Source organism: Cervus elaphus, chromosome 9 (genome assembly GCF_910594005.1).
Source record: "Cervus elaphus chromosome 9, mCerEla1.1, whole genome shotgun sequence".
In the NCBI taxonomy this organism is placed as follows: domain Eukaryota; kingdom Metazoa; phylum Chordata; class Mammalia; order Artiodactyla; family Cervidae; genus Cervus; species Cervus elaphus.
In genome coordinates, this window is record NC_057823.1 from 90,306,969 (window position 1) to 90,334,820 (window position 27,852).

General features: G+C 38.1%; 1 protein-coding gene across 1 annotated transcript in view; it reads left to right on the forward strand.

The window, feature by feature from the left end:
* The window catches only part of ADGRV1 (adhesion G protein-coupled receptor V1), a 540,993-nt gene that overhangs the window by 336,314 nt on the left and 176,827 nt on the right, over nt 1-27,852 (forward strand). Inside the window, exon 84 of the mRNA XM_043913586.1 lies at nt 18,857-18,973. Coding sequence (XP_043769521.1) covers nt 18,857-18,973 — 117 coding nt within the window. The remainder of the gene's footprint in view (nt 1-18,856; nt 18,974-27,852) is intronic.

A 27,852-nucleotide genomic window follows, 5' to 3' on the forward strand; every position in this document is an offset into this window, starting at 1 on the left:
GGATGCTGCAGAGACTGGAGCCAGCCAGTTTGAACCGGCACTAGTTAGTAATGACAGGGAGAACCGAGGTGGGACCAGCGGAGAGGAGGAGTGCACAGAAGGGAAATTACATTCAGCCAGAGCCTTGTTTCAAGGTTCACTGTGAAAGCCATTTAGAAGCTCTCATTTAAATGTGTGGTTACGGACATAATTTCTCACAAACTCCTTACTCTTCTGTGGAAGAAACATAGAAATAACTGTGTGATAGCCGAGCTTTATATGCTTTCCCCCTGGGATTTCCTCCTGTTTTCCCCTCTTGTTTGGAGCAGAAAATGAATACTAATAAAATCCTTAATTTGGAACATTTCCTAAGGAAAAAAAAAGCCAAATATAAATAAAGCCTGCTTCTAGAGAATTCCTAAGAATATTGTGCCAAGTAAAAGCACTTCTTTTCAATATGGTAAGCAAACTTCACCATCCAAAGCAAATGAAGCTTTCCTTCAGAACAATGTCTGATTACAATATTGTAAAACAAGCATCAGGGTCGTCCATTTGCTCAAAATCAACAGGGGCAGGAAATCACTTATAATCCTCTGTGAGGCTTAAAGTCACAAAAAATTTTCTTAAGTAAAAGGAAATGAAATTGGTTGATAGTAAATAATCAGTCTTGTGGAAATGTGTAATACGTAAAGCTTTTTTTTTTTTTTTTAATGAGAACGACCTTCAGGAATGAGTTAAATTGAGTGGGCAAGAGTGTGGATATGGGGCTTCTGGCATATTTCAAACTCATCATTCTCAAATCAGTTCTGTCTCATTAATTTTGGTTTTACTACTACCAGGCAACAGTCCAAAACCATTTAAAACCTGCTAGATGGTTTCTGCTTTGGAGTTACTGCCAATCTAGTTCCCCAACTGAAAATACAGGGATTGGAGACAGAATTGGGAGAATGGTCTAACCCACATTCTCAGCCACACAGATATCTTAGGAATTTAAAGATTCGACTTCAGAGCCGACTCTCATGCAGAACAAGGATAGTCTAAATTCAGGTGCGTGTGAAATAAAAGCCATAGCTAACTTGACATCTCATTTAGTAGAAGCAATCCAGGATTAACTCATGGAGTTATAATGATTACGGAAGTTAAAATATGATGATGCAGTTGGTTTTTAATTTTGATAATGTAACTGGTTAATCCAAGGTAGTCTAATAACCTTATTTTAGCCACTGATTTCAGTCTTTCTCCTCATAAAGCCTTGTGTTAGAGCATTTGCAAGAAAACTATACCCTGCTTTATTCTCTCCACTCTTTGTTAGCTACTTAGTAAGTAAAGAATTGTCTGAAAATAAGAAGGTGAAGCCTAGAGCCTAGCGAATATAATCCAAAGTGTGAATAATTAGAATTATTAACTAGCCCACCTTTCTTTGATGATGACTCATTGAGACCATTCACTCATCAAACACTTTATGCAACTAACCATGAGTATTTTCAGTGTTAAGTGCTAAGATGATAGCAAAGACATTCATGAAAACACTGTATAACCTTTGGCTTAAATATATGTACTTGATAATTAACAATACCAGTCAGCATTCAATTAAGAAAACTTTAGCAGACATAATAAGGAGTTAGTTCTAGAAAAATAATGGGCCAGATATATTTGGCTCAAGTGTCATAAGGTATGTTTTTCCCTGGAGGAGGGGTAGATTTGACTAAAAGAGAGCTGAGGAAAAGAAATGAATACGAGATATTTACAGAAGAATGAGGAATTTCTCAGAGTTAATAGTAGGTTCTGAGTTTGAGACTAGTGAGATGTTTAAATGTACAGATAAAGCAGGATCAGGTTGGAGATTGTAAAGTTAATTTTTATAGAGCAAGGTTCACAAACCCAAATGCCTGCAAGAGACCAGAAAAGCTATTTAAGTGTGGCCCTGGGGACTATGGTAACTGGTAAATGTATGCCCTTTCTAAGTGGAAGCCATTACCCAACTCTGACTAATCATTCCCTATGGCAAGGACTTTTGACTTTTTAAGAAAAATTGAGTATCTAAACTGTTGTGTGAAATATTTGGATTTTTTAAAAGCACTAAGCAGATCAAGCAAAAACCTACCCGAAAGCTGATTTTAGCCTATGACACTATAGCTACAGTTTGTGTAGGAAAAGATGAGCCTTGCAGCTTTTTTCATCAAGCCAGAGACCTGATGAATATTTCAGGAAGGTTTCACAGTGGTTGCCTCTAGGTGATTTTGAATCACAAAGAGCTACAGCCTCCAGGAAACGTTTTCTGCCTCTTCTTCAACTAGGAGCTACAAATAATCACCAAGACTTGAAGACTGATTAAGCTGGTTTTCACATGTGTTTCTCTAGGGTGCTTTGGCCAGGGGGGAAAATTGTAGAATAGCTCTTTAGTACTAGCCTTCTCCTGTCTCATAAAAATGTCCTTTGTCAGCAATCTCTGCTCAGCCTCTAGCCCTACTTCACTTTTAATTGCCAAAAAAATTGAACAGTGAGGGGTGGATGGGTGAACGAATTGGCCAGTTGGTTGGTTGTTTTGAGGCTGTTCTAAGATCTGGGAGGTAGTATGAAAGCTGCAGCCCCTGGTCTTTGAATCTGAAGTCTTAGAACCAAGTCTCAGTTCTTCTCTTCCAGGTCTTCTCATCTTGGACAAATCATTCATCTTATTGAACCTGATAGACCCTTCTGCTGTGTTTCCTTGGCTTGCAAAGCCTCTCTTGCACTCACGGCCACCGCTTTCTTGGCTTTAGTGCTTAATCACTCAGTTGTATCCGACTCTTTGCAACTCCATGGACTGTAGTTGGCCAGGCTGCTCTGTCCGTGGGATTCTCCAGGCAAGAATACTGGAATGGGTTGCCATGCCCTCCTCCATTCTTGTCTTCAGATGACAGCTAAAACGTCAGTTCTTCAAAGAGGCCTTCCACGAGCTGCCCATTGAGAGGGGAGCCTGTACTCGTTTCCTAGCTTTGCTGTAATAAAGGACCACAGTTGGGGCAGTGTAAAACAACAGAAATTTATTCTCACACAGTTCTGGAGTTTAGAGATCTGAGATCACAGTGTCAGCAGGTCTGTGCCCCACTAAAGACTCTAGGGAAGAACCTTTCCTTGCCTCTTCAAAGTTTTTGGTGATTTCCAGTGATCCTTAGCATTCTTGACTTTCAGCTGCTCTCCTCCAGTTTCTAACTTTGTCATCACGTGGACTTCTTCCCTGTGTGTGAGTCTGTTTGCATATGGCCTTCTTATCAGGACCCGTGAGTCATTGGATTTAGGGCCTACTCTAAGCCAGTGTGACCTCATCTAAACTAATGAATCTATAAGACCCTATTTCCAAATAAAGTCAGTTTCTGAGATTCCAGGTAAATATGAATTTTGGGGTCACACTATTCAAACTAGTAGAAGCCCCCATTTATTTATTTTTTTTAAATGCAATTCCAAAATGCCTAAGCAACACAGTGGAAGACATTCTCTGGCCGATGAACTGAATTTCTTTTTATTCAAAAGACAGATTTTTCTTCTTTTTTTTTCTTTAGTATTCTAGCAGCCCTGAAATACCATTATTTAAGAGAGGTAGAAGGAAGAAAATGCAGGTTCTGAAACAGCATGGAGAAGGTCAAGATTGTCTATTCTTGTCCCAGGTATATTTATCCCCTGGAAAAAGGAGGACAGTGTTGCAGGGTGAATGAGAACCCATGTGTCTGTGCTGTCTTCCTACATCATCAGTTATCAGTGTTGTTTTACAGCAAAATAAAATTAATATACATATAGTTAGATAAGCATGATGATATTAAGCAACATGTAAAATTCACATGGGCTTCCCAGGTGACACTAGTGGTAAAGAACCCAGCTGCCAGTGCCTCAGACAGAAGAGACACAGGTTCGATCCCTGGGTTGGTAAGATCCCCTGGAGGAGGGCATGGACAAAGTATTCTTGCCTGGAGAATCCCATGGACAAAGGAGCTTGGTGGGCTACAGTCCATAGGATCACAAAGAGTCAGACACAACTAAAGTGACTTAGCATGCATGTATGCAAAATTCACATGGTATTTAAGATTAAGTATGACACAGACAAAAGAAGTATTTGTCAAGGATACAGCCCCAGACTTCCCAAGAGGAGTTAGACATGCATTTTCCAGTAGAGGTACTTAAATAGAAAAGTTTGAGATATACTACACATGTCATAACTTACTCTTCACAGCTACCCCATAAGATGAATATAGTTAGCCTGATTTTAAAGATACAGATATTGAAGTTCAGAAAGTTGAATAACTTCCCTGACATCACTGTTGTCTACTGGTAATATTAAAATTTGAGTCCAGGACTGTTTATTTCAGAAGAATGAAGTCTTTATGTTGTATAAGGAAGAGATTTAGAAGCAAGCAAATGTAAAGAAGGAAGGTGTGCCAATAACATAAAATATCAAACAGATCAACTTGCATCAATACTAAAAAGTAGTCTTAGTGACTACTTGGTAACCATGGAACCTAGTTAAAGAGGGTTAAAAATGAATGTGAACCAGAATGATATACAATTGTTCATCAACCAGAATGACTAATATTCAGAGAAAACATACAGTACCAGGTATTACCAATGGGAATTTCTGCTAACCAAACACACACCTATCCTACAGTCCATCAGTTTTCTTCTTAAATATGTACCCAAGATAAATAAGCCATAAAAGACTAGTCTGTGAGATATTTGTTACAGCTTTATTCATCAGTTCGGTTCAGTCTCTCAGTTGTGTCCGACTCTTTGTGACCCCATGGACTTCAGCACACCAGGCCTCCCTGTCCATCACCAACTCCTGGAGCTTGCTCAAGCTCATATCCATAGAGTTGGTGATACCATCCAACCATCTTATCCTCTGTCATCCCCTTCTCCTCCTGCCTTCAATCTTTCCCAGCATCAGGGGCTTTTCCAATGAGTCAACTCTTCACATGAGGTGGCCGAAGTATTGGAGCTTCAGCTTCAGCATCAGTCCTTCCAATGAACACCCAGGACTGATCTCCTTTAGGATGGACTGGTTGGATCTCCTTGCAGTCCAAGGGACTCTCAAGAGTCTTCTCCAACACCACACTTCAAAAGCATCAATTCTTTGGCGCTTAGCTTTCTTTATAGTCCAACTCTCACATCCGTACATGACTACTGGAAAAACCATAGCTTTGACTAGACAGAACTTTGTTGGCAAAGTAATGTCTCTGCTTTTTAATTTGCTGTCTAGGTTGGTCAAAACTTTCCTTCCAAGGAGCAAGCATCTTTTAATTTCATGGCTGCAGTCACCATCTGCAGTGATTTTGAAGCCCAAAAAAATTAAGTCTGCCAATGTTTCCACTTTTTCCACATCTGTTTGCCATGAAGTGGTGGGACTGGATGCCATGATCTTGGGTTTCTGAATGTTGAGTTTTAAGCATAATATTCCCAAACTGTAAATAACCCAAATGTCCATAGGAAGTAGAATGGATACATTTTGGTATATTCACGCAATGAAACACTACACAGCAATTAAAAACAGAGTGAAACATATTACAACAACATAGATGAATCTCACAAACATTTATTAAGAAATAAACCAGAAGTGAAATAGTACATACTACAGGGTTCCATTCATATGAAGTTCAAGAATAGGCAGAACTAACTGATTATAATACACCTGATATAATACAGGTGTTTATGGTGATTTTCTTGAAACTACTGTGTATTCACTGGGAAGGGAAATAAGTGAACCTTATGAGATGTTTGAAATGTTCTATATCTTGATCTTGATGATGATTTTATAGTGGGTGTATAGAGATGTAAAATTTTGTCTAATTGCAATTAAAGATTTCTGAGATCTACTGTATATATGGTAGATTTTAATTTTAAAAATGTTAAACAAACTTTTTTCTTATGAGTATCTTCATGAGCTAGATGGGGAACAAAGAGGTAGTAAATAAAAAGAATTTATTTTTAGAAGAAGGAAAGATGGAATCAGGCCAGAAGGTCCAATGCCTAGTTGATAATGGATCTAGAAGCTATGAAAATAGAAAATGGAGAGGAGGAAATTATCAAAGAAATATGTAATAAAAATGGCCAGAATTGAAGAATATGATTCATAAGCGCCCTTAAAATGCTTAGCAAACAAAACCAAACAAGATATGGAATCACTGTGGCATTTCAGAACACTGTAATAAAACGAAAGAGCTAAGGATTTCCAGAGGACCCACCCAACCCCCAGCCCAGTGTCACATGTTGGGGATTAGAATAGTCTTAGACTTCTCAAAAACAACACTGGAGGACAAAAATGAGTAACTTTAGGATTCTGACTGTAAATTGTTTTTATAACACAATCATATAACACAAACAAGACCTCAGTCACATAAGACTTCGAAAAAAACGATCTCTGTGTACTCTGATGTAGCTCCTAGAGATGTGCTTCAGTACAAGAAGGAGGAGGAAAATAGAAATCCAGAATCTAGAATGCAAGGGGAATCCCAGGACGATGTCTGCACAGCAGGCCTTAGGGCACAGCCGGTCTGTTCTCAACCTTCTAAAACAATTGAAACTTAAAAACCATGTACATGAAATTGCTTTAATGACTATAAAGACTGAATTAAAAATGAATTGGGCTTAGATGGTAGAGGTAACAAATGGGTGAGTGGAATCCCAGAATAGATTACCAGAAGAAGGAATTGGTTATGAGCGTGGGTGTTGAAAGGCTTACCGGGTGGCTCAGTGGTAAAGAGTCAGCCTGCCAATGCAGAAGACTCAGGTTCAATCCCTGGGCCAGGACGGTCCCCTGGAGTAGGAAATGCAACCCCTCTAGTATTCTTGCCTGGAAAATTCCACAGACAGAGGAGCCTGGTGGACTATGGTCCATGGGGTCGCAAAGAAAGAGTCACACGCGACTTGAGCTATTGAGCATGCACGCACAAGTGTAGAAAAGAGAGGGTGCTTGCCTTTCCCTGACATAGGGGAACTCTAGGGGTTCTCTGCATCATAAAGAACCTGTGCACATGATGGCTGAATGTGGTTTAAAGTCTCACCCACATGTTCTGAGATGCATCTGAATGACAAGTCAGAATGAAGCAAAAAAAAAAAAAATCATGATATTTTAGAGCACTGTGGTAAGGTACATTAGCCTGCATCCAGCCCAGACCTCTTAGTTTTTAAAATAGAGTGTGTTCCATTCACTGTTTAGAAGTGACTCAGTAAAGTACATGGTGTTCTGATATGGAGCTTCTTTGACAAAGGAGGGATGACTTCACTCATGCTTGATTAACCATTTCCAAATTAATGCATTGTTCAACTTGAACTTTGTACAACATCTGCTCCATAATTCCTATCAGTACTGTGGAAAATTCTGAAGGAGATGAGAATATCAGACCACCTGACCTGCCTCTTGAGAAACGTGTATGCAGGTCACGAAGCAGCAGTTAGACTGGACATGGAACAAGACTGGTTCCAAATAGGAAAAGGAGTACGTTAAGGCTGTATATTGGCACCCTGCTTATTTAACTTCTATGCAGAATACATCATGAGAAACGCTAGGCTGGAGGAAGCACAAGCTGGAATCAAGATTGCCGGGAGAAATATCAATAACCTCAGATATGCAGGTGACACCACCCTTATGGCAGAAAGTGAAGAAGAACTAAAGAGCCTCTTGATGAAAGTGAAAGAGGAGAGTGAAAAAGTTGGCTTAAAGCTCAACATTCAGAAAACTAAGATCATGGCATCCAGTCCCATCACTTCATGGCAAATAGATGGGGAAACAGTGGAAACAGTGGCAGACTTTATTTTGGGGGGTTCCAAAATCACTGCAGATGGTGACTGCAGCCATGAAATTAAAAGATGCTTGCTCCTTGGAAGGAAAGTTATGACCAACCTAGACAGCATATTAAAAAGCAGAGACATAACTTTGTCAACAAAGGTCCATCTAGTCAAAGCTATAGTTTTTCCAGTAGTCATGTATGGATGTGAGAGTTGGACTATAAAGAAAGCTGAGCACTGAAGAATTGATGCTTTTGAAGTGTGGTGTTGGAGAAGACTCTTGAGAGTCCCTTGGACTGCAAGGAGATCCAACCAGTCCATCCTAAAGGAGATCAGTCCTGGGTGTTCATTGGAAGGCCTGATGTTGAAGCTGAAACTCCATTTCTTTGGCCACCTGATGCAAAGAGCTGACTCATTGGAAAAGACCCTCATGCAGGGAAGGATTGAGGGCAGGAGGAGAAGAGGACGACAGAGGATGAGATGGTTGGATGGCATCACCGACTCAATGGACATGGGTTTGGGTGGACTCCAGGAGTTGGTGATGGACAGGGAGGCCTGGTGTGCTGTGGTTCATGGGGTCACAAAGAGTCGGACACGACTGAGTGACTGAACTGAACTGAACTATTGATGTTGTCAAATATTAGGAGAGCTGGCCATATATTCATAATTATGGTAGTTATTTCAATGAAAAATACAGTAATGAGCAGATGTAAAAGTTTGGTGCTTCATTTTGAACTGTATTCATCTCCTAGATCAAGTTGAATATATATATGATGAGAAGGAGAAAGAGAGCTATAGAGTACATATATAGCTGTGAAAGTGAAAGTGTTAATAGTGGGTTCCATCTCTGGTCAGGGAGCTATGATCTCAATGCCTCATGGCCAAAAATCTAAGACATAACACAGAAACAGTATTGTGGCAAATTCAATAAAAACTTTAAAAATGGCCCACATCAAGAAAATCTTTAAAAAAATTAATAATCAATTATAAATAATGTTCTCTTCCTATAGATGAAATGGCTAATTAAGCTAAACATTAAGGCTGACTCTTTCATTTTACTGCCATCAATAGAAATAAGCTTCAATCTTCTTTTATATCCTTATTCCTACTTGGCAGAACAAAGAATGATCACTTTATAAAGTTTGTGACTAAGGCATAAAAACAGTAAGAGAGAGGGAATCTTGTGTGTGACTCAGCCTTGATATAGATCATTTCATCTCTGCTTGTAGATAATCCACTGTTGCCAACTGGGAGACATTTCTTCTGCTCCTTAGTGTCTTCCATAGAGCCCACTCAGTGCTAGATATTCTGTGCCTACTAGGTAACTAGTTGAACTGGGTTGTAGAGAGGTAATGAGATTGCTAAACTAGTTCAACTCTCTATAACCAGAGAGATGATGAGATTGCTGATTTTTCAAGACCAAGTCAAGAGCACGGCAGAATTATGATTCTTTTTAAAGTGATAAAGAATTTTGAAGATACTTGTTCCTCTTGCTTTACTGAGGAAATAATGAATAAAATTTCATCAGTTACTGTGAAGCCTTGAAAATAGACTGTATGATTTTAAACATTTTCCTGAAATTTTCTTAAGTTTTAAATGTAGAACCATTCCTTCTAAACCACCTCTTAATCTCCCTCACCCACTTCTTTGTTCCACTCACTTCCCTCCACTCTGGCAACCACCTGTTTGTTCTCTGAATCTATAGATCTGTTTCTGTTTTGTTATGTTTGGTCATTTTTTTTTTCATTTTTATTTTTTTATATTCCATGCACAAGTGAAATAATATAGTATTAGTCTTCCTCTGACTTATTTTACTTGGCATAATACCGACTAAGTCCATTCATGTTGTTGTAAATGGCAAGATTTCATTCTCTTCTGTGGCTGAGTAGTATTCCAAAATCTCTCTCTCTCTCTCTCTCTCTCTCTCTCACACACACACACACACACACACACACCTATTGATTGGCAGTTAGGTTCCTTCCATATCTTAGCTATTGTAAATAACAGTAATAGAGGGATGCATATATCTTTTCTAATTAGTGTTTTTGTTTTCTCTGGATTAATGCCCCAAATTCCTTAGTATAATTGCTAGGTTATATGGTAATTCCGTTTTTAACTTTTTGAGGCGCCATCGTACTGTTTTCCATAGGGACTGCACCAACTTGCATTCCCATCAGCAGTGTACAGGGGTTCCTTTTTCTCTACATCTTTGCCAACATTTGTTATTTGTAGTCTTTTTGATAGCCATTGACAGGTGTGATGTGGTATCCCATTGTGGTTTTGATTTGCATGTCCCTTGTGATTAATGGGGCATCCCAGGTAGCTCAGCTGGTAAAGTATTCTTGGGCTTCCTTGGTGGCTCAGACGGTAAAGAATCTGCCTGCAATGCTGGAAACCTGGGTTTGATCCCTGGGTTGTAAAGATCACCTGGAGGAGGGCATGGCAACCCACTCTAGTATTCTTGCCTGGTGAATCCCCAGACAAGACAGAGGGACAGAGGAGCCTGGCGGGTCACAGTCCATGGAGTCACAAAGAGTTGGACACGACTGAGCAACTAAGCATAGCTCAGCATGATTAATGATGTTGAATGTCTTTTCATGTGCCATCTATATGTCTTCTTTGGGAAAATGTCTATTCAGGTCCTCTACCTATTTTTTAATCAGGCTGTTTGGTTTTATTTGAAGAAGAGTTTTGTGAGCTCTTTATATATTTTGGATGTTAATTCCTTATCAAGTGTATCATTTGCAAGTATTTTCCCCTGTTTAGTAGATGATGTTTTCATTTTGCCAATAGTTTCCTTCGCTAGACAAAAGATTTTTAGTTTGATGTAGTCTCACTTGTTTATTTTTGTTTTTGTTCTCTGCAAATAAGGAGACACATCCAAAAATACTGAGACTGAAATGTACTACTGAGACCACTGTCAAAGAGCTTGCCTGTGTTTTCTTCTAGAAATTTTATGGTTTCAGGTTTTATATTTAAGTCTTTAATCTGTTTTTGAATTTAGTTTTGTTCATAGTGTGAGAGAGTAACCCAGTTTGATTTTTTTGAGTGTAGCTGACCAGTTTTCCCAAAACCGTTTACTGAAGAGGCTGTCTTCTCCCTGTGTATATTTTCGCCTCATTTGTCATAGATTAATTGCTCATGTAAGTGTGAATTCATTCCTGGACTCTCTATTCTAGGCCATTAATCTATGTGTCTGTTTTTGTGCCAGTCTTATACTGCTTTGATGACTGTAGCTTTGTAGTATAGTTTGAAATCAAGGAATGTGATGCCTCCAACTTTGTTCTTCTTTCTCAAGATTGTTTCAGCAATTCAGGGTCTTGTATGTTTTCATACAAGTTTTAGAATTATTTGTTCTAGCTTTGTGAAAAATTGTATGGGTATTTTGATAGGCATTGCATTGAATCTGTAGATTGCTTTGAGTAGTATGGTCATTTTAACAATATTAATTCTTCCAATTCATGAGCATGGTATGTCTTTCCATCTGTTTGTGTCTTCTTCAATTTCAGGTCTTTTATCTCCTCAGTTAGATTTGTTCCTAGATATTTTATTCTTGTTGAAGCTGATGTAAAGAGGACTATTTTCTTAATTTCTCTTTCTAATAGTTGTTTGTTAGTATATAGTTCATTAGTTGCAACATGTGAGCTCAGTAGCTATAGCTTGATGGCTCTAGATCATGGATTCTGTATTTGTGGTACACAGGCTTAGCTGCCCCATATGGCATGTGGATCTGGACAAGGGATTGAACACATGTTCCCTGCATTGGTGGGTGAATTCTTAGCCACTGGACCACCAGGCAAGTCCCTTAATCAGGTTTTTAAAAGATTAAATGCACAGCATATGGTCCAGCCATTCCTCTCAAGATAAATGAAAGCATATGTCCATGCTAAAATTTGTACATTCATAGCAGCTTTTCTTTGTAAAAGCCAAAAACTGGAAACAACCCAAATATCCATCAGCAGGTGATAGGACACGTTATTAGAATATTACTCAGTGATAAAAAGAGAATAAACCATTGATACATTATTTTGGATGAATTTCAAAGTAATGATGCTGAGTAAAATAAACCAGAGAGAAAAGAGTACCTATGCTTCCATTAACATGGAATTCTAGTAAGTGAAACTAATGTATAGTGACAGAAAACAGGTTGCCTGAGGAGGTGCAATGTGGTGGTGGTACAAGGAGGTACTACAAAAGTCGTTAGGAAGCTTGGTGGATGATACGTTAATTATCTTGATTGTGAAGATGGTTTCACAGGTCAAAACTTACTGAATCATACACATTATTTATGTCCCATTTATTGTCTGTCAATCATACATCAATAACACTGTTTAAGAAAATACTATGCTCAAAATCATGAGAGTCTGTATGGGATACTGAATAGTTAACAATATTTTCCTTCTTAAAAATATATTCAAAATAATAATAATAGAGAATTTTACTGGGTTGTTGCCTTTAAGGAATTTACAGTTTTCCAAGAGTTTAAAGTTAATTTTTATCTGAGAATTGGGTAGCAAAATGGATTGATTGTTATAACAGAATCCTGTCTTTAAAAATTCTGAGGTTGAAGTGGTTACTTATGGTTGAAAGAAATAGCCATATGATAGAGTTGGCATTTCCACCACACCTTGAAAAATGGACATAATTTCAAATAGAGAAAGATCAAACAAAAATTCAAGCTACACAGAAGACAATGAACAAAAGCAAAGAGTTGAGAGATGATGTGAACATATTTTAGAGAAGGGCAATAAATGCAGTTAGAACATCAGGTTTGTAGTATGAAGGGTCCTGTGGAAGAGAAGGTGTAGGCCAAGCCATTGCAATTCTGTTTCCTCTTTGAATATTGCTTTGACTTCCATAAACAAGCAGAACTATTCAGTCTTGACTTTGAATTTCTCTGATGTTTTACCCCATCCTCTACTACGACACCTGTCACATTTTATTGCCTCTTATGTGCATGTCTTGCTTCCTCCTAGGAACGTCCCTGTTTGAAAGGACACATTTGGCCCAGTATAAATGCTCAGCAAGTGATGTTAGCACTCAAAAAAATAAAAAAGTCTAGCAGTCTGTCATGGTCAGAGTAGGTGAAATTTGAGTGGAGAGAAGACTGTTTCATAGAGAGAGGAGGGAGGATGTATGTGGTAAAGGGAGGGGATGGTGGTGGGAGTGTGCATAAGGAGTACTGAGAAATGAAGTTTACAGGAAAACCAGCTTTTATTATTTGTTATTATTTAGCCCAAGGAAGAAGAGACACATGCTATAAATTTATTATTTTTTCTTTTTTTCATTTATTTTTATTAGTTGGAGGCTAATTACTTTACAATATTGTAGTGGTTTTTGCCATACATTGACATGAATCAGCCATGGATTTACATGTGTTCCCCATCCTGAATCCCCCTCCCACCTCCCTCCCCATCCCATCCCTCTGGGTCTTCCCAGTGCACCAGCCCTGAGCACTTGTCTCATGCATCCAACCTGGGCTGGTGATCTGTTTCACCAGACAGTATACTTGTTTCAATGCTGTTCTCTCAGAACATCCCACCCTCGCCTTCTCCCACAGAGTCCAAAAGTCTATTCTATACATCTGTGTCTCTTTTTCTGTTTTGCATATAGGGTTATCATTACCATCTTTCTAAATTCCATATATATGTGTTAGTATACTGTATTGGTCTTTATCTTTCTGGCTTACTTCACTCTGTATGATGGGCCCCAGTTTCATCCATCTCATTAGAACTGATTCAAATGTATTCTTTTTAATGGCTGAGTAATATTCCATGGTGTATATGTACCATAGCTTTCTTATCCATTTGTCTGCTGATGGGCATCTAGGTTGCTTCCATGCCCTGGCTATTATAAACGGTGCTGTGATGAACACTGGGGTACATGTGTCTCTTTCAGTTCTGGTTTCCTCAGTGTGTATGCCCAGGAGTGGGATTGCTGGGTCATATGGCAGTTCTGTTTCCAGTTTTTTAAGGAATCTCCACACTGTTCCCCATAGCGGCTGTACTAGTTTGCATTCCCACCAACAGTGTAAGAGGGTTCCCTTTTCTCCACACCCTCTCCAGCATTTATTGCTTGTGGACTTTTGGATAGCAGCCATCCTGACTGGCGTGTAATGGTACCTCACTGTGGTTTTGATTTGCATTTCTCTGATAATGAGTGATGTTGAGCATCTCTTCATGCGAGACACATCTATATATTTAAAGTGAAAGAATAATTATTTCCCTCCATGTCCTCCCTTGTGTGTGTGTGTGTGTGTGTGAAAGTTGCTCAGTCGTGTCTGACTCTTTGCGACCCCATGGACTGTACAGTCCATGGAATTCTCCAGGCCAGAATGCTGGAGTGGGTAGCCTTTCCCTTCTCCAGGGCATCTTCCCAATCCAGGGTTCGAACCCAGGTCTCCCACATTGCAGGCAGATTATTTACCAGCTGAACCACCAGGGAAGCCCATGTCCTCCCTTAGCTGTTGTAATAGAGCTCTGATCAACCAGAAGAAGAAAGAATTTTATGTTGTCAACAAAATATATCAGATATTCTCTTTTAGGAATATAGTTTTCTTTTAGTTAAGATGTATATATGTTGTATCAATATAGAATTAAGAGTAATGTTATATTTGCCATAGTTGTTATGTTCCGTTGCCATTGTGAACCTGTGGTGGCCCATGGATTAAAAAAGGTTGAGAAACAGTAAACTAGAATTTCAGGACTTTGAGATAGGACTCCTGCTTGATGTTGAATAGCTTGTGGGGGGGGGGCAGCAGCATGATGTTCTAGAAAGAACACTGGTTTTACAAATCAGAGCACCAGGATTTGAATTCCACTTTAACACTTGTTCAGTGACCCTTAAACAAGTTAGTTCCCCTATCAGATCCTCTGTCATCATTTACAAAATTGAGATAGAAACAATAAGAGTTCACATCAGTAGTACATGACACACATGTGTGTGTACTCACACACACATAAGCAAACCAAGAGAAAATATGTAGCACCTTGCTTGTACACTGTTTTCTGCCATCATATTCTTACTCCTTGGAAGGAAAGTTATGACCAACCTAGACAGCATATTAAAAAGCAGAGACATTACTTTGTCAACAAAGGTCTGTCTAGTCAAGGCTATGGTTTTTCCAGCGGTCATATATGGATGTGGGAGTTGGACTATAAAAAAAAGCTGAGCGCCTAAGAATTGACACTTTTGAACTGTGGTTTTGGAGAAGACTCTTGAGAGTCCCTTGGACTGCAAGGAGATCCAACCAGTCCATTCTAAAGGAGATCAGTCCAGGGTGTTCACTGGAAGGACTGATGTTGAAGCTGAAACTCCAATACTTTGGCCACCTCATGCGAAGAGCTGACTCACTGGAAAAGACCCTGATGCTGGGAAAGATTGAAGGCAGGAGGAGAAGGGGACGACAGAGGATGGGATGGTTGGATGGCATCACCGACTCAATGGACATGGGTTTGGGTGGACTCCGGGAGTTGGTGATGGACAAGAAGGCCTGGGGTGCTGCAGTTCATGGGGTCGCAAAGAGTCAGACACGACTGAGCAACTGAACTGAACTGATTCTTCGTTTTGCATAGATAGTAAAGTGCTTTGTAGATAGTAGGCACTCCAACCTTTGCTTACTGAATGGGTCAACACTTGAATGATTGAAAACCATTGAAAAAAATATTTTTTCCTCTTATGGCGTTCAACTTAGTGTATCCGGAGAACTGATGGAGAATATCCCTTTTTCCTGGTCATCTCTATATGTTTGAGTAAAAAATCAGTGGTAAACTTCCTGTCTCTTAGGTTAAGTGTCTTAAGGATAGGTGAGCCAAATATGCTAGGAGATTTTACTTTACTTTCATTGTTTAATTTGTGTTTTAATTCACTTTAATTTAGCTTTAGATAGGCCCAATGTGTAATTGCTGGTTCTCCAAGTATTCTTAGCTCATCCCTGTTTTTGTGATGTTTATTAAGAGCTCAGCCTTCTCTTGCTTATCAATCTATCAATCTTTTCCCATTATAAGAAAAAGCATTTCTCTTAATTCAGAGAACATTCTGGAAGAATGTTCATAGTTCACACAAATAGTTTTGTAACTAGTCTTATGATTTAGAAAAAAATTACAACATAATAAAACATGAAGAAGTATCTTGAGGATGAAATTTTAGGTGTTAAAATTGTATTTTGAAAATAAATACAGTTTTAAACAATGACTTGCACTGATTTGTTTCAGAGAAATAAACAGTGAGAAGAATAAGAATCATTTAAATTAGTGTACCATTTATAAATAGTTTCATAGAATGCATAAAACTAAGCATATTCAGTTACGGTTGGGAAAGTGAAAAGTGAAAATGTTAGTCTCTCAGTCGTGTCTGACTCTTTGCAACCCCATGGACTGTAGCCCGCTAGCCTCCGCTGTCCATGGAATTCTCCAGGCAAGAATACTGGAGTAGGTAGCCATTCTCTTCTCCAGGGAATCTTCCCGACCCAGAGGTTGAATCCAGGTCTTCTGCATTACAGGCAGATTCTTTACTTTCTGAGCCACCAGGGAATCCCTCCAGCTTGAATTATGCTGTTGTTTTGTTGTTTTATCTTGGAAACTATTCAGGTTGATCAGAACAAAACTACAGAATAAATTCCACACAATCTATACTATAAAGTCTGAATTAGAGAGATTTGTAAGTACTCTTATAAAATCTTTATGAAAAGATGCCACTTTGTAAAAAGAAAGAACATACAATAAAAAAAAAATTTTTTTTTTTAATTTTTGGGGACTGAATCTCATAGTTCTGTGTCTCTTGAGTCTTTCAAGGCATAGTTTCTGGTGTTTGTTGTTCATTGTTAGTGTTCTGAGGAAGGTGTTAAGAGAATGGACTTCCCTGAGAGCTCAGTTGGTAAGGAATCCGCCTGAAATGCAGGAGACCCTGGTTTGGTTACTGGGTCGGGAAAATTCGCTAGAGAAGGGATAGGCTACCCACGCCAGTATTCTTGGGCTTCCTTGTGGCTCAGCTGGTAAAGAATGTGTTTGTACAATTTAGGAAGGTTAAATTTATGACATATTACAATTCAGAACTTAAAAGCTAAAAATCTAGGAAAATCTGAGCATGTTTTTAAGGTAAGCCCTAATTAATTCAAAAGCTATTTGTGATATGTTCTAGAAAGGCAATTTGTTGACTTTGTTTATTCAGGGAACTCATTTATACCAGATTGTTAGGAAATAATGAGACATTCATTCCTAGTGTCTGCTTTTATTTTATTGTGAGCAACAGATACTCCCAATCTAGAACTAAATAAACAAAAAATTGAAAGAGGAATACTTCTCATTTGAAAAAGAATACTGGGATTTTGAAATAGAAAGGGACTTTACAGTTAATTTTTTTCTAACTTCTTCCTTATACTGATGAGAGAATTAGTCCCAAAAGGGTAAACTGACTTGTTCAGTGTCCATAGCTTGAAAAAGAAAAAAAGGCAGGATTCTTTTTCTCCTATACTTGGTACAGGAAGTACTCAATAAATATTTCCAAAGAGGAAAGAGTCAGCATGGCATGAGATACATATTACTGTAAATTTATTAATTAGCATTTTGGTTCTTCTGTAATTGACTGAGGAGACTGATTATGGTTAGTCTTTCCCTGTGAAATAGTGATGCTGGAAGCATGTGAGGTCTCATCCCAGATCCTGTCATTCACCACAGTGACCCCATCCTGGGAAAACTTTCGGGCAGAAATTTTTGAGAAAATTTAATGTACACATGTTTGGGACAAGTGGATGGGAGAAGGGCGTATTTTATTTGAAAATAGAAACAATACTCTGATTTGATTTTGAGCACATTATTCATTTTTTAAATCCAAGAAGCACTAATGATATTTGTGTTTCTTTTTTAGAAGTTGGGCTATTTTGAGACATAAGTCAGTTAGTTTTCTCCTTTCAACACCCCTTTATCATTTTGGAATCTATCTTTCTTTCAACAATCATTTTCAGGCATATTTCAAGCATAGTGGTAGCTTATAAAAATATTAAGTCAAGAAGACTTGGTCTCTGTCCTAAAGAAGGAGGGAATTTATCCCTTGCAATGTTACGGTATGTTATTATTGCCATGTATACTTTCCATTATAAAATTTAACACAGTAGTCATATAATAGAGAAAATGCAAAATAATAAAAATCAACAGGAGTGTTTCACTTCATTTATTTATCCATTTATTCAACAAGTATTTATTGAGTACCCCCAATAAATGGCAACCCACTCCAGTACCCTTGCCTGGAAAATCCCATGGACAGAGGAGCCTGGTAGGCTACAGTCCATGGGGTCGCAAAGAATTGGACACGACTGAGCCACTTCACTTTACTATGTTCCAGATACTGGGCTATGTGAGTGGGGTACAACAGTGAGTAAAACATTCAGTGGTTTTGTCTTTACAGGGATTACATTCTAATGAGTGAGACTAAAAATGACCAAGAAACATAAGAAATAAATTACTGAGTGTGTTAGAAAGTGACAAGTGCTATTTAAAAAAAAAAAAAAGGAGAGTCAGGTGATCACATGAGTGGGAAATAAAGAAGAAAAGGGGATATAATTTTCAATAGTGTAGTCAGAGATCTTATTGTGAAGGATACTTTTGAACAGACTTGAAGGCAGTTGAAATAAAAAGCCAAGAATTAGGGTAACTGTAGGGTTTGAAATTTAAGATTTATTTTGTCTATTTTGTTACATGAATTACTTCCTAACGAGATGATGCAGATGATAATAAACTTAGAAATTTTGCCTCTTTTTTTCTCTCCTATGAGGTTTGACTCACACAAAGAATGGTACTTCCACTCTATTTTCTCATTTGCACTTAGGGAAATATATTTCATATGATTTTTGTCGATCCATGATAAGAACAAGATTTACTTTGAGAATTTCCAATGACACTCCAAAACAGCATGTAGCATAATTTCATATCATTAATTTTTTTCTTAGAAACATAAAAAATCCATGTATTTTTGTTTTTAGGATCACTTAGTCTTCTCAGTTTGGGAAACAAATCAACTTATTTTCCCTTTGAGTCATTGAATCGTTGATTCAAATAAGAAAATGGGTTTTTTAAAATATTCTCAATTGACTTTAACATGATTTAAAAATAAAGGTATCTGTTTCTTACAGATTGTATTTCTGGCATCTGCATATGCAAGTCCCCAACTCACAGAGGAGAGCTGTTCAGCCATTGCTGCCGTCACACATTACCTGTATCTTTGCCAGTTTAGCTGGATGCTCATCCAGGTTGGTATCTCACTTCCTCCTTCTACCCCATGCAACTTCCCAGGGCATCAGGAGGGAGTGGCCTTTGTATCTGACATTCTTTATACTGAAATGGAAGTAATTCCATATGCCCATCACTGCATCCCCAGGAGATCAATGTAAGAATAATCTTCCACACTGTACAGCATTGGAAAGCATAGTGAATCTGAGGAAGTGGGAAGAGATCTAGTAGAATTATGTAAGTGAGTGGTAGGAGATGAGGCTTGTGATATGGGTCCTATAAGACATAGTAAGAAATTTAAATTTTTTTCCCTAGGAGAAGTCAATGGAATTATTTTTAAGCAAAAGAGTGACATGATGAGGTTTGGATTTTAGAAAAGCTCCCTGTTGTAGTGAATTGAGCTCAGAAAGAGTTGAAATGGGAGCCATTTAAGCAGCTTTAACTGGATTCAGGGGAAAGAACATAGTGGTGTGAACCAAAGAGGAACAGAAGAGACAAAGGAAAGTGAACAGCTTCTGAAAATTGGTTTTTAAAGTAGGACTTCAGGATTAGAGATTCATTATTAGTGATGCAGAGGTTGCTTACCCAAGTTTCCCGTGTGAGTGAGTGGATGGATAGTGGTGCCTTGAACTGAAATAACGACTGCTGGAGATTGGCGCACGATGGTGAGTTGTGTTTTTTTTTTAAGACAAGCTGAGTGTGAAGTTCTTGTGAGCTCTCCAAGGGAGACTCTGAGAGAAGTGGAATATGCAGAGGTGAAATTCCAGAACAGAGGTGCATGCTAGAGAAATATACTAGATGACTACTGGCTTAGAGTTGGAAAATGGAGCCCTTGCTTTAGAAGAGATCACTTTGGGAGAGTACAGAGTAAGACCAAAAGAGACCCAGCATACTCTCATAAGGAACTGGGACCTGTTGAGGAGAGATTTGAACACTTCTTTTCTGACTCAAATTCCAGGTTCTATTGCCCAGTGGTGATTTGCTTGATAAAGAGGCTAATTGAGAGTTGGATCCACTTAAGCACTGTTAATGTCACTAATTCAGTAGGTCAGCTAAAATATGCTGCCTTTGAAAATGATTTCTACATGGTGGTAATGTTCAGTCTTTCATGAGAAATAATTTTTTATGTGTTTCTGAGTATGCATGTGAACTTTTTTATGTAAACAGATGCATTCAGGCCCTTGTATATTCTTTTTTCTTGTTTAATAAGAAGAATGTAGGATTTCTACCATCTGGCAATTTTGGAGGAAAGTGAGGTGATACTATTAAGAGAGAACACTGTACAGACTCAAGGCAGGGATCTTTTCCCAGGTATGATATTATAGTTAGCTCTGAAGGAGAATGGAGAAGGAAATGGCAACCCACTCCAGGTTTCTTGCCTGGAACATCCCATGGATGGAGAAGCCTGCCATTGGGTTGCAAAGAGTTGGACTCGACTGAGTGACTTCACTTCACTTCACTTCTGAAGGAGAAGAAAACCGAACTGTTTAGTTAATAGAACTAGTTGGAACAATTAGAGACCTGCATCTTGGGTTTGAATTCTGGCTCTGTCATTATCTTTGTAACCTTAATCAAGTTATTGACTCTCTCCAAGTTTGGTTTCTAAATCTGCATTATGGGGACAGTAATTCCTACCTCATAGAATTATTGTTTTATAACTCTTTGAGAAATTCTAATTATGGAAGGTTTATGGTGTTCTCCAACCTCCCACCAAACAACTAAAAAGTAAAGCTAAACTGTACAACATAAAACAAATACTTGCTGAAATTAAAATTGCATTTGCAAGATTCTCTGATCTTCCTTAGCAGTTTATCTAAGTTGAACTTTTTATATGCATCCTGTGTGTGTTGTTATTTATCTGCCTGAACTGAGGTCCATAGTGGTTTGCTGAAGGCCCCTGTCCATGTCCCTGACCTATTCAGTTTTTGATGAATGACCTGGATGAAGACACAGGAAGCTGTTTTATTAGGTATGCAGATGATACAGAGCTGAAAAGTTAGCTAACATATAAGCTGCCTGTGTTAAGAGTAAAGGTAGAACAAATATAGCGAAACTGTGCTGTGACAGCTTGAAAATGAGAGTGAAAGACAATCTGATGGGGGTTAATGTGAACAACTAGAAATTTTAATTTAACCCAAACTCAGTAGCAATCAAATGTGTGACCAGATTGCTTAAAGCATACAGAAGTTAACTACAGAAACACAGGCCTGGGTTACATAAATAACAGTATGGAGGCAGCTGAGGGAGCCCTGTTTACGTTGTAATCTACAATAGTCAGACAAGCTTGGCACCCTGTAGCTACTTTCAGCAAGAACTTTAACCAGCCAATGAGAAGCTGAAAGATAGTCTGATAAGAAACTTGGAGGCAGCGGAGATAACTAACCTGGAAACAATTTAAGGAGATGGGCTGGCTGTCTACAAATTACTGGGAGGGCTGCTATAGGAAAGAAAAGAATGGACTATATAGCTTCATTTGGAAGAGCCAGAAAAAATGGGCCAAAAATTAGGGAAGCAAATTTTGATTCACGTCAAGAACTTTTATAGCCAATAAAAATTTCAAATTTGAAAAAGCTGAATCTGAAAGTAGAGGGCATCTACTCAATGAAATAAATTCAAACAGCAGGAAATGACCAACTTTCAAATAATGTTTTAGGTGGATCTCTTGCTTTAGGGGAATGTTAATGGATCACATATAAATTTTCACCCAATTTAATAGAGATTAGTATAATCTATATGTCTTCAAGTTTTGAGTAAATATGATTGTGGCTGATGCATATTTAACAAGGTAATTACATTTCTGTATGGCTAATGGCTTAGGAAAACTATTTAAAGTACCAGTGAAGTTTAATGTGTTTTAGGTGGTACACCACACATTTTTCATGGTTTGTGGTATGACCACAAGGGAGAAATTCAGTAACTTCTCATTCTAGGTAGGTTACCTCTAATGAGTTACTTTGTGGTCAAAGGTTGTCGCTTTACTAACCTGTATTTTCCCATTTATAAAATACTGTCTACTAAAATCTTCTTTGTAAAGCTGAAATTTTTTTTTGAAACATTACATAAAAGATTAGACTACTGTTAATCCAGTCTTATTAGTTGAACAAAGTTGAAATAGCTGAAAGGATGTTAATATTTTAATAATTCTACTTCATATTTTTTAGCAACATAGAGAATTTGATATATGTGTGTGTATGAATAGCTTATAATGTTACCATATTAAGTGAAGTAAACCAAAAAAAAAAAAAGTTAATTACTAACTTAATCATTGGGCTCAGCATGTAAGGACTATTTATTTGATCTGCATCAATTCTGCAATCTTAGAATAAATGGATTTAAATGAATTTATCTTGGAGAGTTGCTTACTTTTATATCATACTTTTAGTACATTGTAGTAAAATTGGATTCTGTTTCAAAGTAAAGAACAATTTTGCAGTTGAACATGTTGCGTAACTTTTCTGAGCCTGGATTTTCTTACTGAATGACTGGATTTGTAGATTTATAATAATGGTACCTGTCTTTGAGGACTGTGGAAAAGCAAAATGAATGAATACATGGAGAGAGCTTGGAGTAGTAGTTCCTGGGACGGACTGCACACTCCAGATGTATTAATTTACCATACTAATGGCTAGGAAAATACGTAGGCTAATAATTCATGGATTTTGAAACATGTTGAATATTCTTTTTCCAATATAATTCCCATCTTTGTTTTGTAAAAGAGAATTAGCTCAATACAGGGGAAAGAGGGGGCTGACAGAATGAGGCAGACACTCGCTGCAGAGCTGAACTAACTGATAACCTCTAACCTCTTTACTGAAGTGCACACGTGATGCATAGCCGGCTCCAGAGCTGGTGGCCTTGACTGTTTCTTTAGTTTTCCCTTCTCCTGACTTTTTTCTTTAAGCTCCCCTCTTCTCTGACAGGGAAATCATATTGTGCATGATGGGAATAGAGTAACAAATTATTTTGCTTGTTTTTTAAGAGGTATACAACTCACAAATTCCCTCCTTGCCTATGGAAATTGAGTTATCCTTCTGTTTGCTCTTTATGTAAGATCACTCTGTGAAATTACTGAAACACTTTCCCACTTCGTTTGACCAGCAGAGTTACGTCTATTTCTCCCTTTTTCATATGCTTTCCACCCTCTGCTCTACCCTTACCCTACTCCCAAAGGTAAACACTGTTAATCATTTCCTGTGTATGCCTCCAGATATATTCCACAAATATATAAATGTTTATAAATAAAGAAGTGCATATGTGTGTTTGTGTGTGTATATAGTCTATATATGTTTGTATACAGTGTGTGTGTGTATATATATATGTATATAGTGTATATATAGATTTATCCCATCCTGATACACTTTCCTTTCTATACTATAATATGGTTATTCCATAATTTATTTTTCTGATCTCCTAGTGATGAAGTTCTGGTTATTTCCAGTTACTTTTGCTTTTGTAAACAAGGTTTTCTTGAACATCCTTGCACTCTGAATAATTTATTTACTTATAGAATATCCATGGAATAAATTCCTAAAACTAATATCTTTGCTCTTAACATCTACATGAAACATGTTACCAGATGGATAGCCAGACCATGAATTAATCTTCGCAGGAAATAAATCACAAGTAAATTATTTGTGATATTAATATATAATATAGGTAAGTAGAAACTTAATTTTGCCTGGATATTCATTTGACCCAGTGTTAGGATCATTTCCTATCACCAAGTTAAATTGTATTAAAAAATGCTTCAGTTAATATCCATGCCTGGATTGTCCTTGCAGTCTCTTCATTTCATGCTGAGGGACACAGCTTAATAAAAAATATAATGTTTTACTTTGAAACTAAAGCTTACTTGAAGAACATATTTTTAAATAGTAGAATAAGGTTAGAAATCATTTCACAGTTGTACTTGAGTATTCACCTCTTGTACTTTAATTTCTCTGTAAAATCAGGTTATGAAGAACCAAATGTACATAGATTTATTCCTTGGTAGAAAGACTACTTAGTACCAGAGCATAACAACAGGAAGGGAAAAGCTAATATTAGCTGTGTTTTTCCTTCATCATTGATTTAATTTGAGGGAACATCAAAGGTATTAAGGGCAACAGACTGGTAATTATCAAGATAAAATTACATACCCAGGAAATACTGAATTCTCCAATCTTCACAAAGCCTTGTAAAAATTGTTAAAAGGAAGGATAACTGGAACAAGGACGCATGATAACATTTCTTAGATTCTCCTCTGAAAGAATAACTAAGAACCTATGGTAATAACAAAATTAATAGCATCCGTGATCTGTGACTAAACTTGATGTTATATATCAGTGCAAGGTTTCTGGTGACACCATTAATCAAATATTAAACAACAGGCTGACCCTTCTCATTAGGAGTTCAAGTCAATCCAACAGTTCTTTCTGGGAAGGTAGCATATAAATGAGTAAACTGAATAACTCAACCATGAAGTTATGAAGTTTGAAGTATGAAGTTTTTACTGAGTTCAGTGATAATTGTTAAATATTGAAATTGTGTACATCTTCATTTATTTTATGCTTCTCAATAAAGATTGTACGCAAAGCATTTTACTAGGTACTACAAGGTATACACCAATTAATTTTCCATGGCTCACAGGTATGTTTCAGCCATTTCTTTTCTGAATGTCCTTTGTAAATTCTCATTTAGTTTTGGCAAATGAGAGAGTGGGTTATCTCCAAGCTTGAACAAGGAGTATGCAACTCCACTAACACATACATTTGGGGGGGCGGGGCGGGGAATGAAGACAAAATGTAAGCCTTGTGTAAATAATAAATCATCAGTATTTGTATGACTTTCTATGGAAGTAAATCTTAACCTTACTCTTCACAAGATGCTTTGTTTTATAACTAACCCAAATATGAAAAAGTTTTGCTTTTCTCTCACCACCTCAGCTTCCTTATATCTAAATAAGATGTCCTGAGATGGTCCATAAGATGGTTCTAACAAAATATTTAAAACTAGAGCTGGAAATGTAATTGGAGACCTAGATACTGACCGTGCAATTCACAGTTTGTCCTTAGCAGGAAATAGGTGTGTGTGGTAAGCTGTTCTCAGTGTGAAGCATGTTGGTGAGAGGGACACCTTTTAACTTATGTTGAATTTTCATAACTTTTTTGTTCTAACATTGGTTAGATATAGATACTGAGGCACACATGCTGTATATCTGTCAACATAAAAATAGCACGCAAAGAAAAGGGTCTCTTGATACTCTTCCGATTACAAAGGAGGAGCCATGATTACAAGGAAAGGAATATATCTCAAATGTCCCCCTCCCACCTTATTATGGAGAATGGCAGTAACTGGAACTTTTAACACAGATGCTCCAGAAGAGCAACATGTATCTCAAATTTTTAAAACAATGAAGGAACCTAACTTAATTTAAGCAGACATTCAAATCATAAAAGGGAGAGTAAGCATATAGGCTAGCTCATTGAACCCATGCTCTGTACGTATAGTTGGACCTCAGAAGCAGTGAGCAGGAATGGAAGGCATTGTCCGTTCTCTACACACACACTTTCTCTCTTCACTGTGCTTTTTGCTACTCTCACCACTAAAGTTCGTATGTTTTCTTCTTCTTTTTTTTTTTTAAGTCGACCAGCTTAGACTCTCACAAAATTTCACGGCATTCAGTGCCAGGTCCAGCCTGGGTCAGGCTCTCCAGATCCACAGCCTTGGCAGAAGGGCAGGGTCGTGAGCACACCCTGCGTGTGTTGGCGGCGGGTGGGAGGATGTGAGGAGAGAGACAGGGTTCAGAGAGAGAGGGCTGATGACCTGGGCACACTTTCCAGAACGTACCTCCCATACATACTATATTAAAATATTTAAAATTCAAGGAAAACATAAAGTGAGTTGGTCAAAACAAATCTTAGATTTAGGCCATATGCTATGTCCCAGAATAATTAAATGTTGTTTCATAACATAACGTTTCCACTCTTTAACCACAATAAATAAAAAGTCATACAACGGTAAATACTGTCCTTCAAGTAGACCTTAATAATTGGATTCTTTCAAGAAAGAAAGAGATTTTTTTTTTTTAATTGACAAAAGTTCATGACATTCAGAGCTGGATTTGCTTAACTGAGTATTCAAGAATTCAGCGACACTGTTACTTGAGCTCTTTGGAGCAGAAGCATTGCATGTATAAATCTGACAACGCAATTACATTTGTCTCAGTCTTATCTGAGGGAAAGGTCAGACAGCTGCTGAAAGGTTCAGTGATTCTAACTGATGGAACTAACGTTCATCTGTGTAAAAGTGGACATTTTGGACATGCCCTGATCTTTATTATGATGAATCAACTTAAAAGTCATTTACCAGTCTGTACTCTCTTTCCTGATTCTTCTACCAACTGCACCACCAAGTTACCTTGTTATAACGTCAATACATATATATTTTATATATATATATATAAAATTACAATGTCAATATAAAATAAATGACCCTGCCATATGACCCAGCAATCCCACTCCTGGGCATACACACTGAGGAAACCAGATCTGAAAGAGACACGTGCACCCCAATGTTCATCGCAGCACTGTTTATAATAGCCAGGACATGGAAGCAACCTACATGCCCATCAGCAGACGAATGGATAAGGAAGCTGTGGTACATATACACCATGGAATATTACTCAGCCATTAAAAAGAATTCATTTGAATCAGTTCTAATGAGATGGATGAAACTGGAGCCCATTATACAGAGTGAAGTAAGCCAGAAAGATAAAGACCAATACAGTATACTAACGCATATATATGGAATTTAGAAAGATGGTAATGATAACCCTATATGCAAAACAGAAAAAGAGACACAGATGTACAGAACAGACTTTTGGACTCTGTGGGAGAAGGCGAGGGTGGGATGTTTCGAGAGAACAGCATCGAAACATGTATATTATCATATGTGAAACAGATCACCAGCCCAGGTTGGATGCATGAGACAAGTGCTCCGGCCTGGTGCACTGGGAAGACCCAGAGGAATCGGGTGGAGAGGGAGGTGGGAGGGGGGGATCGGGATGGGAAATACATGTAACTCCATGGCTGATTCATGTCAATGTATGACAAAAACCACTACAATATTGTAAAGTAATTAGCCTCCGACTAATAAAAATAAATGAAAAAAAAATCAACAAAATTGGAAAACCAAAAAAAAAAAAAAAAGAAATAAAATAAATGACCCATACTTTTCTTTTGGGGATGGGTTAGTCATCCTTACTTGGCATGAATTTTCTTTCTTTAAACAGACAACATCAACCACCCTAGCATCAGACACAGTCCAGTTCCACCTGTTTGGGTCATGCCACTTCGCTAAGGACTTCCTTCGTAGCTCAGTTGCTAAAGAATCTGTCTGTAATGCAGGAGACCTGTGTTTAATTCTTGGGCCAGGAAGATCCTCTGGAGAAGGAAATGGCAACCCACGCCAGTTCTTGCCTGGAGAATCCCATGGACAGAGGAGCCTGGCAGGCTGCAGTCACAAGAATTAGACACAACTTAGGGACTATCCAACCATTCCATCCTAAAGGAGATCAGTCCTGGGTGTTCACTGGAAGGACTGATGCTGAAGCTGAAACTCCAGTACTTTGACCACCTCATGCGAAGAGTTGACTCATTGGAAGAGACCCTGATGCTGGGAGGGATTGGGGGCAGGAGGAGAAGGGGACGACAGAGGATGAGATGGTTGGATGGCATCACCGACTCGATGGGCATGAGTTTGAGTAAACTCCGGGAGTTTGTGATGGACAGGGAGGCTGGGTGTGCTGCGATTCAAGAGTCAGACATGACTGAGCGACTGAACTGAACTGAACTGAACTAGGGACTAAACCACCACCACCTAACTTAAAATAGAAAGGAGGAAAAAAGCCTCTTGGACC